The following is a 22197-nucleotide window of genomic DNA, read 5'->3' as shown; positions in this document are numbered from 1 at the left end:
GGACCAAGGAAGAAGAGCGGGAGGAGGAAGCAGGAAGCAAGGAGTGGGGCAAGGAGGAGGAGTGGGGCGAGGAGGAGGGAGATTGACCTGTGGTAAGGAGCAGCGTTGACGACGACTGCTTGCCCCCGTTTTGCAAGAAGTCTCCTCAAAGCATTGAAGACTCCTTCAAATCAGACCGTCAGGGGGGGAACACCTTTCATTTCCCCGCTCCTCTTCCTGCTTCTCCTTCCCCTCGTCTCCTTCTTCACTTTCCTCCTCCCCTTCTTCCTCCTGCTCCTGCTCCTGCTCCTGCTCCTGCTCCTGCTCCTGCTCCTGCTCCTGCTCCTGCTCCTGCTCCTGCTCCTGCTCCTGCTCCTGCTCCTGCTCCTGCTCCTGCTCCTGATCGTCCTCTCCATTTTCTTGCCCTCTCCACCTAGCTGTCCTCCTTTTCCTCCCCTTTCCCTCTCTCCCCTCCTTGACCTTCTCGTCTGCTCCTCGCCCCTCCTCCCTTCGTCTGCAGCTCATCTCACCTTGCGCATGAGGAATCTCGTGTATGATCTCTGCTCCGATGATCAGGTCGAAAGTCCGCCCTGAAGCCGATCGCGTTCAGTCGGAGGAGCAAGGAGCAGGCAGCAGGCTTTCAAGATGAGGAAGAGATAGAAGGATAGAGCAGGGGATCGAGGAGCAAAGGAAGAGAACGCAGGGCGGAGGAGAGGGGAGAGGAAGGGGAAGGAGGGAGAGACTGAGGAGTCCCAGGCTTCTTACCATCAACTTCTGAGTCCTCTAACTTATCCCAATCCAACACAAAGGCATTGCAGCGAACCCTAGCTCTACTGTCTGTACTTGCCTCCTCCTCCTCTGCCTCCTCATCAACCATTCCATCTCCTCCTCTCTCCTCCTCTCTCTCCCCCCCTCTCTCCCCTCCTCTCTCCCCCTCTCTCCCTCCCTCCACCTCATCGCCATTGATCAGTTCGTTGAGCCTGAGCGAGGACCAAATCATCTCCACCGCGCCTGCGTCACAATCTGTGATCTCAACATCACTACGAACTTTCAGCTGCCGCGCGAGAAGAGCAAACCCGATCCCTCCTGCTCCCAGCCCCGCCCCAAGCTCCAGAACTGACAGTACCCCTCCACCACGCCCCCCTGCTCCTCCTGCTCCTCCTGCTCTTGTTCCCCCTCCTCGCCGTCTACAACAACATCTCAGGATCTCAGGAAATACTTGCAGGTATCGTAGTAGCACAACACTGCCTGACCACAGCATGTTGCTGATCTTTCGCTCGGGGCACCTCTCAGACGCTCCTCCCTTGGCCGCCCTCCTCCTCAGCAGGATCTTGAGGGGAGTCCCTGTAGCGTTCAGGCTGCTGGTGACTAGCAGCTCACATCCCAGGCTGTCTTCCATCCCGTTCTCCTCCATCAATGGCGTCGCCTTCATGGGGAAGCGATGGCAGACTTGAGCGCACATGTCCGTCGCCTCTGCACACAGGTCTCGTTCCTCCTCATCCTCCGTCGACTCCATCAGCAGCAGCAGCACGTGATGACCTCCTAGCTGTCCAAGATCCCATGCTACCTGGCTCCTGACTGCTGCCGGCCCATGGAGGAGGGACAAGATGCTGCGAAGACTCTCCTTCCGCTCCTCGGGTGATCCTCCTTTGATGTGGAACAGCGAGGACTGGAGCAGAGAAACCCGCACCCTCCTTGACTCGCCTGCAGCCAACATTCAGCCTCCTCCTCCTCCTCCTCCTCCTCCTCCTCCTCCCCGCCCGCCCACCGCCATGTCTCATCTTACCGTCGCTGCTCCTGCCCCACAGCGACATCTCCGCCATGGCCCCCTTTTTATTCCCCCGATTGCGGGTAATATAAGCATACAGTGAAATGTATCACTCATACCCGGCACTGAGCCTTGGATCCGGGACCGTCACGCCGCCCGGCCCGGCGCCCGTTACCCGCTGCGACGTACCCGGGCCTGGGATCGGACGTGCCGTGTCGGGGAAGGGCCGGAGGGGCTACGGGCCGCGTGACTCATCATTGACCGGGCAGTTCACCGACAAGGCCTAACTTTAGTAAGTTCACTGGCATGAGGAGTCAATCGGATCGTATGTTTTACTAAGTATGATGTCAAAAGTAGTGTGATAAACACGAAGATGCATCCGTTGAATTGCCTTGCACACGTCAATGATTCAACAGCCTCCGCCGCGTCATCATAGCATGGCTGATTTCATGATCTGGTTTCGCTGTGCTGTTGACTGCATTTGTATGTGAAACCAGATCACTTGGCCCACCTTGACGTTAGATCCTTGTAGGCATCTGCATCGACTGGCTCTGCCGAAGTTAGGAGTTTCCTATCTTAAAAAGGGACTAGCACGACATCTGCTATCCTTCCTCGCGGAAATTCAGAAGCCTTTTGAGCTGGGCCTTACTCATCCATCATGTTACGAGTCTCTGCCATAAAGCCTGGAGGAATTGGAATTCCCTGATCCTTGCACTCGATGATCTTCACCAAGAGCTCGCACTGTTTCTTATACCTCTCGGCCCTAGCCTTATACATCCGAGCTTCCTCTTTGTACTTCTCAGCCTGGGTCTCAGCCTGCCTGACAGCGCGGTGCTGGTCAACGAAGTTGTAAAACTGATCGTCGCTCTTCTTGAGGTAGTCCAGGAGGTCAGACAACTGGGGAACTGACACTTCGGGGTAACTTTTCTGATTCGCGACTTGCCGTCCCCTCTTCCGAGGAGCATGGCTTGTCCTGCAATCGGACGGTGGCTTTCCCGCATACTCGTCGTCATCTTCGTGCCCTTGCAGTCGCTCAGCTCCATTTTCTGACTCGCTCTCAGATCCCCGCTCAGAAGCTTCATTTTTCTTCTCTTCCACGTCCACCGTCTTCGCATCGAAGTCTCTCCCGCGTTTGTTCGGAGCGCTCACACCATTCATGCTTGTTTCAGCCTGGGGATTATTCTTGAGCCATGCCGTCTTCATCTCGGACAAGCGCAAGTGTAGCTCGTCCATTTCGTTGAGAGGTTTCCCCGCCTCATGGAGAGGACGGAGGTATTTCTCTCTGCCGCCAGAGATGATGGAGTCGACGACTCTCATGACCTCGAGCCACCTGTCACGCGTGGTGAAAGTCTTCAGAGCACCATCGAAAAGAGGATCAGAGTTGAGAGTGGCCGTGACTGAATTGTACAAGGCGAATCTGTCTTTGGATCCGAATATCCTGTCCGGGGAGTACATCAGCATGCCTTGTACTATCCGAACGCGCCTCTTGAAGCCATCGACACCTGGCCCTCCTTTGAAGCTCATCCTGGTCTGCTTGTCCGCATGCTGCTGCTCTCGAGGCGCTGCTTGCTCCGCATCGCAAGACGACATTCCTATCGCGCAGCGAGTAGTGATGGCGGGAAATGCGATCTGGTTCAAATCTGCTCATATTTCAAAATGTTCGAGAAATTTCGAAAATACTCTATTAACAATTCAAATTAAAATAAACAGGTTCAGATTCAATTCCCATGTTTGCAGATATCATCACGACAAGCATGACGATCCGTTCCGTTCAATGACATGACATTCTCGTCAACATCAGCATCAACATCTTCTGATGACGAAGATGTGGGTCTAGACCGGCGATGTTCCCAAAAAAAAAAAAAAAAACGGTCGAGAAATGAGAGTCGGCTGAATTTTCTTGCCACGTGACAAAGTTGTTCCAACTTGGCAAGTTTCAGTCTCACGGTCTGATCCAACTCGGCCGCGACGTCGAACTGTACGGCGGTCACAGCGTGTTGGTGGTCAACCGCGACATCCGAGCCTCGGAGTGCCGCTGCAACACTGAAGCTCATCTTTGGGATCGGCCGCTCACGGTGGCGACGGTGGCCAGTACGGTAGGCCCCGCACAACCGTGATTCCCACCGTGACTGCTCAGCGGCTCGAGTTCGACGAGCAACTAGAGGACAACAATTGCAACTGTGCTATCTCGGCAGCGCAAGACTTGCTTGCAGAGCAAATACTGGTGGAGTTGTTCCGAGGTTCAAACTGGAGCCCTGCGGCCCAGTGCCGATTGCAGTCCGATCTCGCGAAATTACAAACACCCGACCTTCCTGCGGCAGCACGCGAATTTTACGAAAACAACTCTTTGTACACAGTAAGGAATCGTATGAACAATCATACAAGTGTGCAGCATTGCATCCGAGGGCGCGAGGCGGGCCCGGCCGGCCGGGCCCGCCCGGTAGTTGATCCCGGGGGGCCCGCATAGTTGATCCCGGCGATGGTACTGGAGCTTGGCGAGAGGAATGAAGAGAGGAGGAGCGGAGGAGCGGAGGAGCGGAGGAGGCGAGAAGAGGTCGAGCTTCTGGGCATGAGGAGGACCCGAGGAGACTGACGGCCATGAGCCGCCTGGCCCTGCTAGCTCGTGTCCATGCCCTGGCACCTTGTCAACGTCAAAGTCCGTCGGGGAAACTTTGAAGGTGAAGGAGCAGGTGACAACGAAGTTGATCGCTGTTTGATCCGCCCCATCCTTCTCGCCCGCCCGCCTCCATGGCAGGAGGAGACGCAGTGACAGCTCGAGAGAAGATGCAGAAGATGTCGAGGTCGTCCTTCAAGCGCAAGTGTGCAGAGAATGGAATCGTTGTCCCCCTCAAGGCCCTGGAGAGGAACATCGCCAGGTCGCCGGCCATTGCGCGGGAGGTTCTGGCGTACAGGACGAGGAACAAGCTGATCACGTATCGTCAGGACACTGCGGTGACTTACTCTTGCCCCTCCTGCTTGCTCGGAGCTGACTTGAGCTTTGCTTCAGGACACCTTCACTGCTGTGATCGTCGTGCACGACGGTGAACGAGTAGAGGCAGCAGGGGATCCCTCCTCCTGGCCCCCCCACACCATCGAGCGGGTCCTGAAGGGAGAGCTCTTCCTTGCTCAAGCTCGGCTCGGGTACGGGAGGGAAGGCATCACGTTGGGGAGGAGGAAGGGGGGCAGGACATTACGGCTGAGAGGGATGGAGAGCCTGACACTTAGCCGAGAGTTCTGTGATGAGCTGAGCCTCCAGCTCGAGTCCAGCAGACGGCCTCCGATGAGTTTGCGGGGGGAGGCTAAGGAGGAGAGGGCAACGGGAGCTCTTGAGCACGATGGCGTGGTGGAGGCGGTGGAGGCCGGCAGGACTTGCAACGGCGACGTCAGCAAAGGGGTTGAAGCGGGAGGGCCACGAGCCAAAGTGATGGTCAACGGGCGAGATGTGGAGCATAACAACACTCAGCACAAGGAAAATCCCTCTCTTGCGGCATGTGTGATCCTTGTGCTGTTGGTAATCGGGCTCTACTGGATTTTCAGCGACGCTCTTTGGCGATGGTTCCAATTGCAAGGGGGTTTGGTTCCATTCGTTTTGTAATACAACTGAAGAAGAAGCTCATCTGGCAAGAGTGAGAAACAAGACTAGCTAAACATTCAATCTACATAATATTATCACGGGAGAATAAATCTGTTCGCTGCGAGAAAGGCGTTCGAGAAACCCATCGCGCACCTACTCCGAGGTAGGTTCAAGGTCCCTCGTCCAGGCATCGAGTTCTTTTAAGCGTTCTCCTCTGCCGAGGAGTTAACGTTCCTTCCTTTCCTTTCTTCCAACCTCCCTCCTCCCTTCTATTTCCCTTGATCGTGTTGACTCCGACATGGAGGTAAACGTCTGCTAGGAACATCCTTATTCAGCCAGGCTTCCCCTGCTCACACTGAAACATTGCTGTCATCAGACTCGCCTCCACCGCTGGCTCTTGCTCACCATTCCGGTGAGGAATCTGTAGAGGAGGAGGACTCCGTGCCGGAGAAATCTCCCAACCGCGGGATCAGGCTGCAAGGAGCAGAACCGTCAGACGAGAGCATTGTGAACGCCGAGTGGCTACAAGAAAGCAAGAAGATAGAATAGAATACACCAATGGCGGATACAGGGGTTGCAATAAGAGATGGTTGCACAAAGGGAGCAGCATGAAGACTGACCTCTCGTGCGAGATGACAGTCGTAGCCCGCACTATCGCAGCAAGCAGCACGGAATCTCCAGCGATGCCTGGATGGAACGAACTTAAAGGCAAGTGGACGAGGAGGATTGCAGAAATCTTACGTTGAGCTGTGCTGTCAAGAGCAGCTAGAACATGATGATCTCCCGGTTCCGCAAGCTTCTCGAGCACCTTTATCTAAAACTTCAAGTCAGAGAAGAGCGTGGCAGGACCAACTGCACACCGCTGCAAGCTTGACGTCCCTGTCATCATGGTTGATCACGTCCAATTTGGAGTGTCTTTCTCCCACTGCAGTATCGTCCAGTCGCAAGAGGATCTCTGCCAACGCTAGTCAACATCCAATTTTCACTTAGATCATGACTTCAACCGTTGATCGAGAACCGGCATCCTCTCTCAGCAACCTGTACGATCATGTGACCACAAGACCACGAGAGCAAGAGCCTTTACCTGGCCCAGAGCTTGCACGGCAGCCTTCCTGACCCTCCAGTCCGCGTCCTGCGAGGACTGTACGATCGCCTGAGAGATTTTCAGTTCTCTTCCTTCATGCAAACTCTAATAGCCACGCACCCGCAAGACTAGCTGATCCCCCTGCTGGGCAATCTTCCCCAAGGCTATCAGACATGCCTTCAAGGAGAGAGCAAGTCATTCCAATGCTTGCAAAAGTAGTTGGTTTGAATCCTAACCTTCCGTACAGCCCAGTCATCGTGCCGGGACATCTCTATCAGCGCATTTACAACATGTCCTGCCCCTCTAGTGCACAGGTTTCCCAGGCCCTGCATCGAGCACAGTGATCAGACGCTTGCCTGAGGCCACCACAGACTACTGAGGTCCCACCTCCGCACAGAGTGCTTTTGCTGACCAGCTCTCGCTCCCCATCATCTTCGCCAACAGCTCATCCACCACCCAATCATCTGCACGGCTGCAGACTTTCGACAAGGACTGTCCACACAGAACAAGCATCAGGATAGCACGAGCAGAATGAAAGTTTGCTACCTTGAGCGCCGAGCTCCTCACTGCCCAATCTTTGTCATCAATCATATCCAGCATCTTGTCGCAAACCAAACGATCCCCCGTGTCTGCCGCTATCTTCCCCACAGCCTCCGCAGCCAGAGCACGGACTTCGCTGGCCTTATCCTGCACACCGAACCCGCTGCTTGCTATCGACTGGCCCAACAGCTCTCTCACAACGTGGAAGTCCCCATTCCTCGCAACGTGCCCTAGGGACCTGATCGCAGCTAGGCGGATATGCACATTGTTGTTTCTGAGCTGCGAGAGAAGGTGTTCCACTGTATCGCCTGCAGCTGCTCGCTCCCCATGGTTCAGTCGGTTCAGCGCTGCAATGTCCTGCAGCCAACCAGGGCAGGCACGTTGGCTTATAGCCTGTTGATGAGCCGCATGCTCTGGCTGCTCGCTCGTGATCGCTACCATGGTTCAGTACAGCACTCTTGAAAGGTGTTCCTGCTCTCAAGAACCAAGCAGTGCACTATCCAACGTTCACTCCAGATCCTTCCGTACCCTGAAACCCTGCACTTGGATTGCAATAATAGTTCCTTGACCAGGGTACCTCCACCTCTCGCCTCTCAACCTCTTCAATCCCTCTGCCCCTTGTCTTCCGCCTCCTCTCTCTCTCCTTATCCTCGAAGTCTCTCTCCTCCTCTGCTCTTCCTGTCTCTCTCACGTGCTCGCTCCTTCACTTCGCTCCGCCTCTTCCTGTAGCCATGGCGATCGAATTCCCCACATTCCCCCAAAAGGACCCAGGTTCCATTTTGAATTGAAATTTCAAATATTACGATGTATTTTCACAGTGTTGTCTCACTAGTTGAAACATTTCGTATTACCCGAGTTCCTACTTCACTCCCCGGGTTTGTTGCGGGAGGATTAGGACCCCTACCCCTAAAGATGAAATTTCAGAATTGACCTGACCCTCCTTGTAGATACCAATACCTTAAATCACCCCTACATTTTGCTTTTGTCAATGTACCCCTACAACATGCACCCATACCCTGTATTATGTACCAACATTCATTGATAAAGACCACATCTTCAGCACTGTATATACACCCCACCCCACCAAAAAAGTCTTGGTTGAGTTAAGTACCCACTGAAAATAGTAATCTAACCCCTAGTGACTCATGACCTACCATAGAAAATCCGACTGAATGTGAAAGGACCGGTTATTATGGATCCCTACCCGTACTATTATGGAAGCATCTCCAGTCATCTACCACATAGCTGACCCCCCTACCCCTACCCCTTGAAAACTCACACAACCCTATTGGAGCATCATCTGTACCCCTACTTTGAGCCTACCTGGTCCAGAGTACCCACCAGTTGGTTTAACCACCGTGTCAACTTTGCAAGAGGTAGACATTTCAATCAAAGTTTGAAAATTAATCAATTAATTTTACCACAACCCACAAATATGAATTAAAAATTATCGGGAACCCCTCTCACTCAACTGACACCCGTCATAATCTCACCACCCCATAACCTCAAGATACTATTAGTACCCTCCACCTACTCCTTCTATTACCCTACCCTGCACCTGCTGAGATTCTAAACAGAGGACTCATAACCGAGCCACGGTCACAAGCCATCGGAACCGTTCAACGGTTCCCACTGAGTCCGAGCCGGACTCAGCCATGATGATCCGGGCCGGCAAAACGGCCGGCCCTCTGAGGGCCTGAAAACTTGAAAGCCGCAACGCTACTATTGACAGTGATGCGCGGGCCGGGCCGCCTCAGTCATTGCCGCATAAGTTGACATGCCAGGCCGGCCCGGGCCGCCCGGCCGGTACTACTCGTAGGCTGACTCCGCCCGCGGCGCCGCCGGCGCCCCGCGGCCGCCGTCCCGTGGCCGCCGCCGCACTGCGGGCGCGCCGGGGGGCAAAGTCACGGTGGCACGCAGACATAATGAGTCGATCTCAGTTGCAACAAGACAGCTTTTGCTCCGGCTTGAACTTCGGCCGAAACCAGAATTTAGGACGGAGTCAGTACACTGCCAGGCCGCGTGTGAGATAGCCCCGACTGTCACTGTGTATGCTAATAGGATGTGAAACCCAAGCATCCAGACATGAGAAGACCTTAGCAAGACGGCTAGGAAGGTCTCCTCTGAGTCTTCGCAGGCTCCGAGGCTCTCAGTACCCGGCGCTATCCGCTGACTGGCATGGCTCAGTGATACATACCCGGTACGGTAGTACCATCCGATCCCGTACTACAACGGTACGGTACCGTACTATACATACAGGCAGGCAGACATCATAGTTAGTTTACAGTGATCGGGCCGCGCCGCGCTCAGGCTGCCGCGCGCCGCGCAGACCGCCAGATGACTCCGACCGTGAGGTCACTGAGTCAGCCGAGTGTCATCCTCAGTCGGAATTTTATTAAGAACTGACAACATAATTTACACACAGTCACATGGTGGTTAGCCAAATCAGTTGATCTCGGGCCATGGATCCTCAGGGGAGGCATCGCCGGTGAAGCGAAGGATGCGGTCGGGAACGTACTTGGGATGGTCGTCTCGCTCGAAGAGCTAGAGGGGGAAGAGCGTCAGGCTCCGAGGCTACTCTACAGCAGGTGGTTCGTACCTGAACGCCTCCTGCCGGCCCCGAGTCGTTGGCACTGAAGTTGAGGGGCTCATCAAAGCCAATGTCATCGAAGATCCTCCTGGAGGGTGAAGTCGTCAGCAAGGAGGAAGCAGCGAAAGCTGTTCAAGCATACTTCCGCACGAAGTAGGGGAGGAAGCCCTCAATGTCGAGGCAGACGCTTGCTCTGTCAGCGAGTTGAGGATCGCTCCACCCTACGTCCTCGTCTCTTACCTGTGCTTCATCGCGTACCCCTCCTTCTCCGACGACAACTTGTCGTAGGTGATGGTGAGCTGAGCGATGAGGATGTTGAGCATGCCGATAGTGACAGCACTGTAAGCCAGGTCACTTGGAGCGTAGAAGGCAAGTGAGGCGCTCACGAGACGTAGACAAGAAGGAGGAAGCGAGTGAAGGAGCCAATCTCTGGATAGTACTGCTGGGATACGCCAAGAACCTGGCCCAGGTCTCATCACTTGCCCTCTTCTTCTCCTCCTCTTCTTGCATCAACTTACCTCCTGGAGCAGCACAGCCAGCGTATGATCCCAACCCTGATCGAAAGGAGGCTCGCCGATCATTGTCAGGGCAGAGCCGAACGCTAAAGAAGCAATCAGCACAAGGGCAGCAAAGGAGGAGGAGGAGAAGGAGGAACCTGAGATGAGGATGAAGATCATGAACAAAGAATGGCTAATATCAAGAAACATGATGCCAATGGTATAGGTAAAAGCAGCGAGAGGTGTTGACAGAATGCAAGCCTGCAAGAAAGTTTAGAGCTTTCTTCCCCCTCACTCCCTCCCCTGCAGTAGGAACAGACCTGGAACATCTGAATCCACAGGAGAACACCAACAAACGCCATGGCGGATCGATCCTTGGATGAAGCCAGTGTAGTGGCCGTCGCTACTCCTGTGTCGCCCTTGGCCTTGGCTGCAAGGAGGCTGAACTGCTCCAACATGCCGAAGTTGTCCGCAGGTTCATCCCAGTACTCTGAGAGGAGGAGTTAAAAGGCAGAGTTATGCACAAATGTGCGACTGCACCAACAGCACCTGCTCGGGTAGAGGTGTTGGTGATGTTGGTGCAGGAAGCAGACGTCGGGTTGTTCACGCAGTGATTGCATCCCTGGAGAGCAATGATCATGCGATGGAAATGAATTGAAAAGAATGTCAAAGAGCAGGAGGACGCCAGGAGAGAACAAGGACTATTCGTAGGAGGAGAAAGGGGAGAGTAGAAGTTGGAGATAGAAGAGGTAGAAGGGCAGGAAGAGAAGAGCAGAGAAAGAAGAGATGCATCTTACATCGCGTGACATGACGTAGATAAGGAGAACACAGGAAGTGATCCTGACAAGCGTCCAGATGCTCGCCAGACAACGAGGGACTATAATCTCGAAGGAGCCGATCTGATACGTGATGCACAGCCGCTTGACAAAGTGCGTCATGACCATTTTCATCTGCCACGAAAGGAGCTGAGAAAAAGTTTGACAAGCACTGCAAGTTGCGGCTCACCTGAACGCCCAGAGTGACAACTGCCATGACGGAGAGGGCAATACGATCTTTCTGCAGACGGTTCAAAGTCAAATGAAGGGATGATGGGGCCATGACAGCAACAAGGTCGTTGCGACAACAGTACAGACGTCCTCTCATCCAACAACTCGCACACTTCGCACATCGAGCCTCAACACACAAAGAGGAGAAGCGCATCCAGCCACTAAGGTCAACAAGTCCTCTACATGGCAACAGCATCTCAAACAAACGATCTCACTTGCAGCCTTCCTATGCACCCGCTCGGGTCTTGCACATGGCCAACCATGAACGTGATGAGCATGCCGAGGTACCAGACCTCCTTCAAGCAGAAGAGGAACAGACCAAACTTCTGCCACTTGAGCTGCAGAGTCTGTTTGACAATCGGATGCAGGAACGTGTGGTTATCGCCTACAATGAGCAGTTAATCAGGGAGAATGGAAGACAATCAGAAGGTTCTCTTCACCCAGCACGATGAAACGTCCTAGAGGTGAAGCCCAGGAGTCGACGTTTTCTCTAGGTTCACCGTACACGTCTTTGATATAGTAGTTCACTCTCACCTGCATTTCGGTCAACGATCGTCGTGATCATCACCTCTCTATGTTCATCATCATCATCATCATCATCTTCACAAAGCTGCAACAGCAACCAAGGTGATATTCGAGCAGTAGGATCCGAAAGGACATATGATCCAACGCCCCTATCACCCCAACGCCTCCCATCCTCCTGCGCAAGGAAATCTTCCTACCAATCGTCCCATCAGCTTCTCCTTGGAGTGCCACATGAGCCCGTCCAGGAGGACGGTCATCGAGTCAGGAGCCTCCCGCAAGATCTCTCCAATCAGATCATCGTGGTACTTGAAGAGCTCCTCCCTCCCGTAGTAGTATCCATGGATGTCCGCTCGGATAGTGAGCAGGTCGCTGTAACGGAGACCAATCAAAACATTGGCAGGGGTACAGAAAAAGACACCACCTTAAGATGAAGTCTACGATCGCTGTCTTTCCATCGTGCATCGCCCAGATCAAGGGGGAGATGATGGCGCCGTTGATATCAATCTACAGCAGGGGAGACAAGAGAGTCAGACATGAACAGAACAGGTCTGATAGTGAATCCACAACACCATCCCATCCATCATCGCCTCTTTCATCATTATGTCGCAGCGTTCATGCGCCTCACCACCACCACCAAGAAATAAATCTCCCTCGTCATCACCTGACATAACCACTCTGCTCTCTTGCTGCGGGGAGCCGAGCTGATGGCGTCCTGTAGCGCCTCCACGTTCCCTTCTACTAGAGCTTGCGTGATCGCGTTGCCTCCCATGTTCAGCCCTCTTGACATGTTGCATGTGGCTCTCTTCCAAACCTTCATCATCATGTCACTCGGAGTGCCTTGTTTGTTCGTCAGCTCACCAGCTTCCACGCCTTCGTCGTCTTCTCTTCCCAGACATCGGAAAGAATCTGATTTCGTCGGGTTCAGAAGAAGATGCAAGGGAAGGGAAGGGAAGGGTCAAAGGCAAGGATGAAGAAAGGTTCGAGAAGAAGCATCGAGGGAGAGAGAGCGTAAAGGAGAGGAAGTAGATCAAAGAGGCGGGAAAGAACCTCTTCGAAGGTTGCGAACAAGGCGTTTCCGAAAGGATTCAAATATTCGGAGCGAACTCCATAGCGGATGTGGCGGATAGTGAGCTCAAACATGAGGTCATAATACTCCTGAAATGACAACATAAGCTTGCAGCAGGTGGCAGAAGGTAGAGGAAATGGAGAAGGATCTATACTCCTTCATGAAAATCTATGGACGCTGAAGGGAGAGGAGGAGAAGAAAGGAAGAAGACCAGGGCAGCAATGGCAGAAGGAGAATGGAGAGAGGAGTAGGATGCAAGCTGGAGGAGGGCTGTACCTCGGGGTCTGTAATGCTGATGAGCAGCATGTTCACGATATGGTGAAGCAGATGGCCCCACATGCTCAGCGATCGGCGGAACAGGTTCGTCTGCTCAGGGCTCTGCAAGCAGGGATCACACGGAGGGGAGACAAGTCATGAGGGCAACCATGCAGTTGAGATACTTCCAGAACTTCTCCCCAAGCTCCTGCACTTCCGTTCTCTGTCTGACAATATCCCAGCTGCTCAAGACCAGGTCGTTGTAGCCGTTCTCAGAGGCGTTGAACTCTTCTTGCAATGCCTGGGTAGGTGAAGGAGATCTCAGATCCAGGACCACGTACAAGGAAATAACATGGAGCACAGTTGCCAACACTGGAGACAGAGGACAGCACAATCTCTATTAGCTGGCAGCATTAATCGGCAACGCGAGCCATGGCAAAGAATTGCAGAGCTCGGAGGCACAACTGGGGAAAGGTCACCTCGGAGATGCTTTTCCAGAACCAGCGAAGGGAGCTTATCATCCTCTCATCGAACCTGACAAACAGTTCAGAACCAGTGAGGCGAGAGCACGACATTGTTACAGGCTCTCCGCAGTCTTGGTGATTGCTCGCTCGATCGCCAACCATACATCTTTCAGATGCTTCTCCCTCATGCCCCTGCCATGGTCCAGGTCAACTTTCCGCTCCACTTGGAGTTCAGGATCAACCATGCAAACAGGCGAGGAGCACAGATCGCAACAATTTCCATCTGCTTCTCAGGGTCCCAAACATTCTGTCCGGTCTCCAGGAAGAAGTCGTACACGCTCTCGATGATGTTCACGGTCGTTTCCTCCGCCATCCCTTCAAAAGTGTTCGCATTCGGTCGGGACGTTCCGGTTGTACTCAGCTTCCCTGGAGTTCTCATCATCAAACAAGCTACAAATCACTCAGAGCAATCGTCTCACTTTCTGGCTCTTTCTTTTTCGCAGCACTGGCATGAAGGAGATGCGAAACCTTTTGACATCTCTTTCAGTACAGCGCACTACACTGCAAGATACTCACATCATGCAACGCAAGATCGGGAACGCTTCCCCTCCTATCCGAGCCTGACTTGACCGACTCATTGCTTGGGTTGCCGGATGAGACCGACATGAGCCGTCCGCTACGTTTCAGCCTCGACAACCCCTTGGACCCAGAGCTCGCCTCGTCGTCGAACATGGAAGGGCAGTTGGTCGCCAGCTCTGCTCTGATCGTTGCCACCATGCTGGTCGCGTCCACCTGCTCCTTCAAGATTCCGATCGCCTTCTCTAGAGCCTCTGCATACTCCTCCCCCTCCTGTATCGCATCTGCCATGTTGACACAAACCATATTGAAGAGGACAGACCACGCCTTCTCTGTGTCTTGCGACCAGTGCACACCAGCTGCTTCTGCCACAACAGCAAGGAAGACCGGTCCCATCAGCGGGATGTGATGGGGTCTGATCTTGTACTTGACGTGGCGCAAACCCAGCCATGAAATCTGCTGCTTCATCGATTCAGAGCTGTCGGCGAAGGACACGAGCATGGACAACATGTCGCCCATCTTCACAGCCATGTACGATCTTGGTTTCGTGAACAACATTGTCAGGTTTGGAGCCATCTTGAACAAATGGTCGTACACCATCTCACCAAGTTCATTTGTCGTGTACTGTTCACAAATTGAGTCCCAGCATTCTCTTACGAGACCCAAGTTGGAGCCAACATCCTGCAAGGACTGATCGAGAATCTGTGTGAGATACTGCCATATCCAATTCCAAGCTTCTTCATCCTCGTTGGTGAATTCGTCTCCGAGCACATGCTTCAGCAACGAAACAATAATGCCCTTCATTATTGGCATGTGCGCTGCCTTCACACCTTTCCTGTGATGCATCGGGGCCAGCTCGTTCACTTTTTCAAAGATAGTCTGCGGGTTGTTGATGTTCTCAACGATGCTGGAGAGCATATCAACGAATTTTGTGCCTTGCACAGTTTGGTTTGTGAAGCGAAAGAGAGGTTCCAAAGTGTCGTTCGCCTTCACTGAGCCATAAATGCGACGTCCGATCTCTGCGTAATCCGACTTCTTCACCAACTCGGTCCAACTTGATGCAATACGAGCAGAGTGCAGGTCCCATAGGTACTGATCGATAGGAGGAGCCTTCTTCAGCTTGGCGAGACGCCGTTTGCGGTGCATTTGTCCACGGAACACACCTCCAGCCTTGTTGATGTTAGTTCCCCTGCCCTTGCGAGACCTTGAGTTCATGCTGCTGCTGTTCTTAGTTGTGGTGGGCCTCGAGGAAGAGAGATCTTCTCGAGATCTGACCGATCTCGGTGACTCAGTCGCTTTGTTCGGAAAAGAACTGAAAGAGCCATACGGATTATTCGAAGTCATGTCGTCTGAGCCTGATCTCATTTTGAAGCTTCCCGTTCTCGACATGGTCTTGCTAGGTGTGACGGGTTCGTGGCCTGCTTCTTTGAGCATCGCTAGAGCCATAAAAGGACATCCTGTTGCAGGAATGTTCAGAGTCGGCGGCTGGTTGCACTCTGTTGTAGCTACACTGTGCTTGTCATCATCCTTGGAATTTTTCCTTTTCTCCTCCTCATCAGGCTTTGAATCTACCTCCGAATGCGCTTCCTCTGAAGATCCATTTTCCAGCACACCATTCTCTTTTGCATCCAAAACCATGGCAGGTACTACTCCCTCCTGCGAAGGGCCTGCGGCACCCGCAGTTTCAGTTACGCCCTCGGGCAGATCTTCCTTGTAACCCGAACCAGCGCGTTCATCGTCCTGATCTTCATGATGATCCTCATGGGATTCATCAGTGCGTGCCTTGAGCTCAGCATCTGCAGTGGCCTCGTCTTCGTTCATCGAGGTCTCGCCGCTCTCCTCCCTCAGGATTGGCAGCTCGCCAAACGCAGCCGTACCATCATCAGCAGCATAGTCGGCATAGTAATACCTCGGCAACAGCTGGAAAGCAGGGTTGTCATGGCGCTCGAAGAAAGGATCAGAGGCATCTCTTCCAATGTGGCGCTCGAGCGCCTCGAAGCCCCCTGGGTGTTCCTCGAGGAACTTGGTCACGTCGAAGACCATCCCGGCAATGATGATCAACATCTTCCCTTCGGATCGTGCTTCAACGAGATCAGCATCTGTGAGCACAGGATGGCCGAGCCTGTCTCGCTCATCCTGGATCTTCTCCAAAACATCTTCAGGGAGTCTCATGGCGTGAAAGTCCATCCTGACTGATGGCTCGGGATACTACCACACTGTCTGAGCTCCACGGTAAAGAAACACAGATCAAAGCTTATAACAAGATCCTCCGAGATGCAAACCGATTCACTTGCTGCTCATCTCCTGGCAGTAACGATTAGCAGGTTGGCGACACAGTGTGAGCATTATTTCGCAACAAAAACATGAGACTAGTAACACTAGTAAGGTCTGCCACGTCTATCTATTTTCCTCCATGGTCTAATATGGCCAATGCTCTAGCTTTCCTACAACTTATGACCTCGACATGTTGGAAAACTGATGAAAGACAGAGAAACACACCGAAGCCTTTCTTGAAGCCTTTCATGATTCACTGTTTCGAGTTCTACTACCGCCACGTCCATTCTGAATTCCTCCTTATCTTGTGCTTGCATTCATATTGCTTGCACAAGCAAACACAACAGAGTATCAACTGCGTGTTGATCTACCACTTGAGGGTCGTGCCATTATCCTTTCCTGATAACACCAGTAATCATATTAGTCCATTTTCACTTAGGACGTCCAGCTTCTCCCCCTGCATTACTCTCAAGAGCCCTCCTCGTTCTGCGTCATCAACATCATCAGCAGGTAAGCCCATTTCCGTCTACTCCATGAGCTTGTGTCCTGTCCTGTCCTCTTTTTCCCTGCGCATAACCCTTCTCATAATCTTCTCATAATCTTCTCTCGCCATAGTGGATGATTAAGACCGCTGTTTTGCCAGGTGGTGGGTGGTCCATGAGTGTACATTCTTTGGGAGCAGGGGGGTAGGGGTACTGTGTACCGAATATGAGGAGGCCGTTGGTGGGTGATAGGGACAGGGTTGTATCGCCCCGGGTGGCCAGGTACACATATGGGTAGGTGGGACGCAATGGTAGGAACACGGGTAAGTTTTACCATAAAGGTGGGTGGGGGTCAGGAAGGAATGGTCTCTAGTGGGGTGGGTACTTGACAAAACTTCGGGGTAAGCACAAACAGAACAGGAAGGATTCGGGTCCCTTGCAAGGAGGCAGTCGTAAAGTATCTTTTAAGATTAGAAACATTTTAAAAGATACGCCGCACCCCATGTATCATGGGGTTTCGGCAAGGGTGGGGTACCACACGTCACATGGGTCCATCTGGAGATACCGAGATGTGACAAGAAGCTGACACCACCCATCCGTCCCCGGCTTCCCAAATTTCTCGAAAGGTTCTCTTTTGGGATATTCCTTTTTTGGTTCGAAAAGTAACACTCTTGTTACGACCCCACCACCCACCCGTCCAAATAGGGGTGCAGGAGAATTCCCTTCGTCATTCCCGAGGGCCAGGGACGCCCGGAGGCCACCCAGTCTCAACCCCCTGCCCTCCCCTCTCCCCCTCCCCCGATGTACAGTTACTCACAATGACCCCCGCTGATAGGACCCCCCCGTTCTCACTATCCCACCCCGGAAGTTTATTCACCTCCGGGAGATTTTACCACTGTATCACCAGAGGTGACTGTCGGAACCTTGAAGAGCAGGGTAGGGGTGGCGGGGCGCATGATATCCTTGCCAAAAACAATAATATCTCACGGACGGACAAGCTAACGCATCGGTTCGGGGAAAGGACAAGAGTGCCCTTCCTGACTATGTCTGTTCAGCCGTCCTGGCATTTTACTTAGTCATGCTCTTAGGAGACCTGCAGACCCCACCCAGGTTGAAAAAGCTCTGCAGGTCGTCACGTTGTGGACCCATGGACCCCACCCTACCACATTAAAATCGGCTGCAGGGTGGGGGGCCTTTGGGAGCCAAGGGGTTCTTTAAAAGAATTTTCAAAACACAATCCCACGGTATCTTCGTACAACCGTACCTGTAATACTAAAAAAAGTTTTATATTTTACTGTGGTCCCGCCTCCTCATTGTGCATACCACCCCTACCACCCTGACCTGCCACCCCACCCCACTAGATCCCATTGTTTCGCACCTCTTGGCGACAGTCCTGTGGTGACTCCGTTTCCTCAATTTCAACCCTACCCACCAATGACTCGCATTTAGGACACTACCGGTGATGGTTCTTGCACCTTGATATTTTTACACCCCTGTATTGTAAGTGCAAAGCACCGGTTCGCGATGAGTGAATACTACCCCCACCCAGTCAGCGAAGAAGAATTTACTGGCAAACACGCCAACCACCACCCACCCCCACTCGCTCCTTCGACGACCCCCGGTAACCGGACTTTGGGTATACGACCTGCATGGTTGCAATGGTGGAGTGAAGTAGAGGTAGCGGTGCTGTACAAATCCCTATCATAAGACTTGAATTCTCCTCTCGTCTTGATATTAAGCTCGATCTTCATTCTACAACTCTCTTCTTCTTTGAAAGCTCCCGTTCTCTCAACTTTGTCATTGGTCAGTGTGTTATTCCCCCTGAAACCCCTAAGAGGACGAGGCAAAGCTCACCGTTGCAAAGCTTGCGGCGTGCTTTCGGCTGATCGTCCCATTTCTCGGGAAGGTTTTTGACTGGAACAGCCAAGATGTCTGCAGGCAAGGCGCTAAATGCTGACATACTCACTGCAATCGACAGAAAGCGAACGACGCTGGGAAACCCAGTGTGGTCGAAACAGCAAGTTTCTGAGAAGTCATCTGACTCGAAATGTCTTCTTATAATCCACAATATGGTCTTTGACGTCACCAGCTTCCTTCGAGAGCACCCTGGTGGATCTGGTATCCTTCGCAGCAGCAACGGAAAGGAAGCAACCGATAGTTTCATGCGTACGCACAGCTTGAAAGCTCAGTGGCGACTTGTAGACATGTTTGTAGCCGATGTGGGCATGTCAGAGAACGGATCTGCAGCAATTCATGATGATGGGGCGAAGCGTGTGTCTAGCGAGAAGCATGTTCTTCCTGTTCCTCCTTTGAAGCTGCCTGAACATCACCCTACCGTGAATGGCGTAGACGAGGATATGCTGAAGCAGGGTGGTGGGGGCTGCCCATTCATGGCCCTTGCTGCACTGCATGAGAGCAAAGAAGAAGAAGCTGCAGATTCTGACGCAGGTGAGAAGAACCATTTGAATGAAAATGGACTTGGCGGAGGGGGGGTATACCCCAAACCTGTGATCGACAGTACCCACTCGTTCAAGTCTGATACTAGGACTGCTGGCTCCTTTGCGTCTTCTTTTGCAATCATGGGCATGCAGAATACTAGTCCAAGGTCGATGCATTCGCGGGAGAGCCGCTCAGTGAAATCGAAGAACACTGCCTCGAGCTACAGCAAGGACAACTACAGCCAGAGCGATATGAGTCGTTCCAACAGTCGTTATCGTGGAACCAACTTGAACAAGGCAGGCGGTGTCTACCGCCCAAGTAGACACAGGAAAAGGAATGTGAATGTCAAGTTTGGCAAAGCACCTCCAGTGGACATGGGGAAATGGATTCAGCATTCTGGGCATGTGGTTGCCTCTTGGAACAAAGTTCTGAAGAGCATGTCTTACACTGAAATCGGATCGAGCATTTATTCCTCTGTCCGTGATAATGATGAGTTGGAGCCTCTTTTTCGCTTCACAAACAGTTCAGTGCAGGGAACCAAATTTGTTGACATGCTCTCGAGCATTGTAGAGAACGTACAATCGCCAGCAAGCATCTATGTGAAGATCGCTGAATTGGCCCCAATGCACCATCGTAAAGGTGTGAAGGGTAGCCAGATGCCCTTGATGAAAGATGTGGTACTTGGAGTGTTCAGGGCCGCTCTGGCAGATGATTTTCTGCCAGAAGAGCGAAGAGCATGGTCTTGGATGTGGAATTATCTCTCTGAGGCTTTGGAGCAATCGTTGAAGGATGTTGGATCAACTCTTTCCATTGTTAGAGATTGCTGGGATATTATCATGGAGCACTATGAGCCAAGTGATCTTGGTGAGATGGTGTATGATCATCTGTTCCGATTGGCACCCAATGTCGCATCTCTCTTCACCCAACCGCGTGTTTACATGGCAGTGAAGATGGGTGACATGCTCGGTATGCTCGTTTCCTTCGCCGACGATCCCGACAACATGAAGCAGCAGGTCTCTTGCTTGGGCCTCAGACACGTAAAATATAGAGTAAGGCCTCACCACATCCCCTTGATGGGGCCTGTTTTCATGAGTGTGCTCTCTGAAGCCGCTGGACCGGACTGGACCCCAGAAGTCGAGAAAGCCTGGGGGGTGGTCTTCTCAATGGTTTGTGAGAGCATGTCGGAGGCCATACAGGATGGCGAGAACTTTGCTGGCGTGATGGAGGAAAGCGTTAAATTCCTAGAGGAGCCAGGCAACCAGGACAACTTGCTCAAGATTTTACGTGCGGAGTTGTCGGTTACTTGCCCGTCTATCTTCGAGGAGCTCCTCTCCCTGTCCATGTTGAAGATCAATGGAGGAATCATGGACACTGACAAGACGAAAAAGCCAAAAAAAGATAAGGGAAACTCAAAGTACGGGAATGCCAATGCATCGGAGGTAGAAGTCTTGCAATTTTTCATCATTGCGTGTTTTAAACGTATTCAGGTTTCACATCTCCTCAATGTCAGTGCGCAGAAGAAACCTCAAGGCAATGAGAATGGACAAAGTGAGTGCTGCTCTATTCAAATGATGCTGCCTTGCTCATGATTCTGTCTGGGATTGTAACTCTTCATCGTCTAGACGGGACTGGGGGCAAACAAAATCGCTCCATTCTTGGGATTGCTATCAACGAAGAAGCTGTGGTGCGAAAGCTACTTTGATTTCCCATCCTGCAGGTTTTCTTAATTTCTGAAACTTTCGTGTCATATCAGGAAGAGCTTGTCAAGAATATCTTAGGGTTTATCATGGCAGCGGCAAAACTCGTCTGGGAGCCTGAGCAGCAAATCGAACAAGTTTACATCTTTGCTCCTCGGCTGTACAGATGGTAAAGACGTAGAGGACGTTTGCAATCCACTTAGCAAGATCGGCAGGGGCATGAGGGCCTCGCACGTCCCCACTGTCGGGGAGGCATTTGAGAATGCAGCGAAGGCGACTTTGGGCAAGGACAGGCAATGCGGATGAAGTCGATGTTCTACAAGAATGACTGGTTGTTGGCAGATGGACCAATATCGTCAATGATTCGTTCCGATGGTATTGGAGGTCGATCTCGAAGGTTGAACCGGATGGGTTGATGGCGATGAATAGCTGAATTCTACCTTCAAGGCACTCTCTGGCGAACTTCTTGGCTTCGAGTCAAAGAGGAACGAAGTTGTTATGCTCAGCTGGGAGACTGTGAAACAGCGCACTGACGTCGAGGTTCACGAAGATACTCCACTTTGTATTGCTGTGTGCTGATACTCAAATTTGCAGGAGCTTGGAAAGATCTTCTGGAAGCACTTGAACGATTTGGTATGCAGCACCTTGCTCTCGTCGTCTCCTTCAACTAATCAGAACTTTGATATAGTCGCCGGAACAAACTCATCTCTTCCGTCGCTCCCTCAAGATGTACAAAACTATTTTCTGCTTACACATACACCTCCTGACTTCGTGGCCACAGGTGGGGCCATTTGATCCATCACATCATGGCAATGCTTATGATGAGTATATCTGACCCCGAGGTACTTTCCTCCCCTGCTGTGCTGCGATCTCAAGCCTCTTCCAGGGGTTCTTCGAGCAGCTCTTCGAGTTGACCATTCGTCACATCCGTTACGGCGTTCGATCGGAATACCTCGGACCGTTCGGAAACGCCCTCATCTGCACTGTGCAAGAGGTTGGATGGGCTGTGAGATCATTCGTGTTCCTCATGGGCCCTTTGCAGATCCTTGGAGAGACTTGGAGTGACCGCGCAAACAGCGCCTGGTTGTCGGTGAGTCACATGACAACCTTTGCTGTCACCTTCACGAGTACATCACTTTCATCCATGCAATCAAACGAGAAATTGGGCATGCGATGCTGAACTGTTCCTCTGCGCAGATCTGGAAAAGAGCTGCGAACAGCATCTCTAAGGGATTGAACATGGGTGGAAATGCTATCACGCATGCCCTTGTCGGCGGAAACGTCGACGCGTTGCAGCAGGCAATTGCATCAGCTCCCCGAAATTTACGATCGGAATGGCTC

General features: G+C 52.4%; 7 protein-coding genes across 7 annotated transcripts in view; 3 read left to right on the top strand and 4 right to left on the bottom strand.

Annotated features, from left to right (window-relative positions):
* GUITHDRAFT_143737 (hypothetical protein) overlaps positions 1-1696 on the bottom strand; it is a gene marked incomplete at both ends in the record, with an annotated part of 2406 nt that extends 710 nt beyond the window's left edge. Inside the window, 3 exons of the mRNA XM_005826053.1 lie at positions 88-163; positions 510-569; positions 745-1696. Coding sequence (XP_005826110.1) covers positions 88-163; positions 510-569; positions 745-1696 — 1088 coding nt within the window. The remainder of the gene's footprint in view (positions 1-87; positions 164-509; positions 570-744) is intronic.
* A 696-nt stretch (positions 1697-2392) lies between these two features.
* GUITHDRAFT_143736 (hypothetical protein) lies at positions 2393-3337 on the bottom strand (the record flags this gene model as incomplete). The annotated part of the gene is made up of 1 exon (XM_005826052.1): positions 2393-3337. One exon carries the CDS (start codon positions 3335-3337, stop codon positions 2393-2395), a length of 945 nt encoding a protein of 314 aa, XP_005826109.1.
* A 1158-nt stretch (positions 3338-4495) lies between these two features.
* On the top strand, positions 4496-5342 carry GUITHDRAFT_143735 (hypothetical protein; the record flags this gene model as incomplete). Its single annotated transcript, XM_005826051.1, has 2 exons — positions 4496-4699; positions 4755-5342. 2 exons carry the CDS (start codon positions 4496-4498, stop codon positions 5340-5342), a joined length of 792 nt encoding a protein of 263 aa, XP_005826108.1.
* A 306-nt stretch (positions 5343-5648) lies between these two features.
* On the bottom strand, positions 5649-7386 carry GUITHDRAFT_114787 (hypothetical protein; the record flags this gene model as incomplete). Its single annotated transcript, XM_005826050.1, has 11 exons — positions 5649-5676; positions 5727-5795; positions 5942-6008; positions 6063-6135; positions 6182-6276; positions 6326-6359; positions 6406-6474; positions 6526-6582; positions 6642-6731; positions 6793-6897; positions 6952-7386. 11 exons carry the CDS (start codon positions 7384-7386, stop codon positions 5649-5651), a joined length of 1122 nt encoding a protein of 373 aa, XP_005826107.1.
* A 2004-nt stretch (positions 7387-9390) lies between these two features.
* On the bottom strand, positions 9391-16151 carry GUITHDRAFT_143733 (hypothetical protein; the record flags this gene model as incomplete). Its single annotated transcript, XM_005826049.1, has 23 exons — positions 9391-9489; positions 9545-9623; positions 9922-9995; positions 10054-10136; positions 10191-10293; positions 10353-10522; positions 10582-10654; positions 10830-10982; positions 11038-11088; positions 11294-11463; positions 11519-11612; positions 11801-11972; positions 12025-12107; positions 12265-12414; positions 12462-12509; positions 12651-12758; positions 12946-13047; positions 13094-13225; positions 13404-13458; positions 13506-13580; positions 13631-13814; positions 13868-13916; positions 13965-16151. The coding sequence occupies 23 exons, from the start codon at positions 16149-16151 to the stop codon at positions 9391-9393; spliced, it is 4494 nt and encodes a 1497-aa protein (XP_005826106.1).
* A 2569-nt stretch (positions 16152-18720) lies between these two features.
* GUITHDRAFT_55243 (hypothetical protein) lies at positions 18721-18882 on the top strand (the record flags this gene model as incomplete). The annotated part of the gene is made up of 1 exon (XM_005826048.1): positions 18721-18882. A coding segment is annotated over one exon (162 nt), but the record flags the coding sequence as incomplete, so codon positions are not given.
* A 1086-nt stretch (positions 18883-19968) lies between these two features.
* On the top strand, positions 19969-20346 carry GUITHDRAFT_60729 (hypothetical protein; the record flags this gene model as incomplete). The annotated part of the gene is made up of 1 exon (XM_005826047.1): positions 19969-20346. A coding segment is annotated over one exon (378 nt), but the record flags the coding sequence as incomplete, so codon positions are not given.
* Positions 20347-22197: the final 1851 nt, after the last annotated feature.

Source organism: Guillardia theta, assembly GCF_000315625.1.
Source record: "Guillardia theta CCMP2712 unplaced genomic scaffold GUITHscaffold_78, whole genome shotgun sequence".
Lineage (NCBI taxonomy): Eukaryota > Cryptophyceae > Pyrenomonadales > Geminigeraceae > Guillardia > Guillardia theta.
This window is presented reverse-complemented; position numbering and strand designations above follow the sequence as displayed.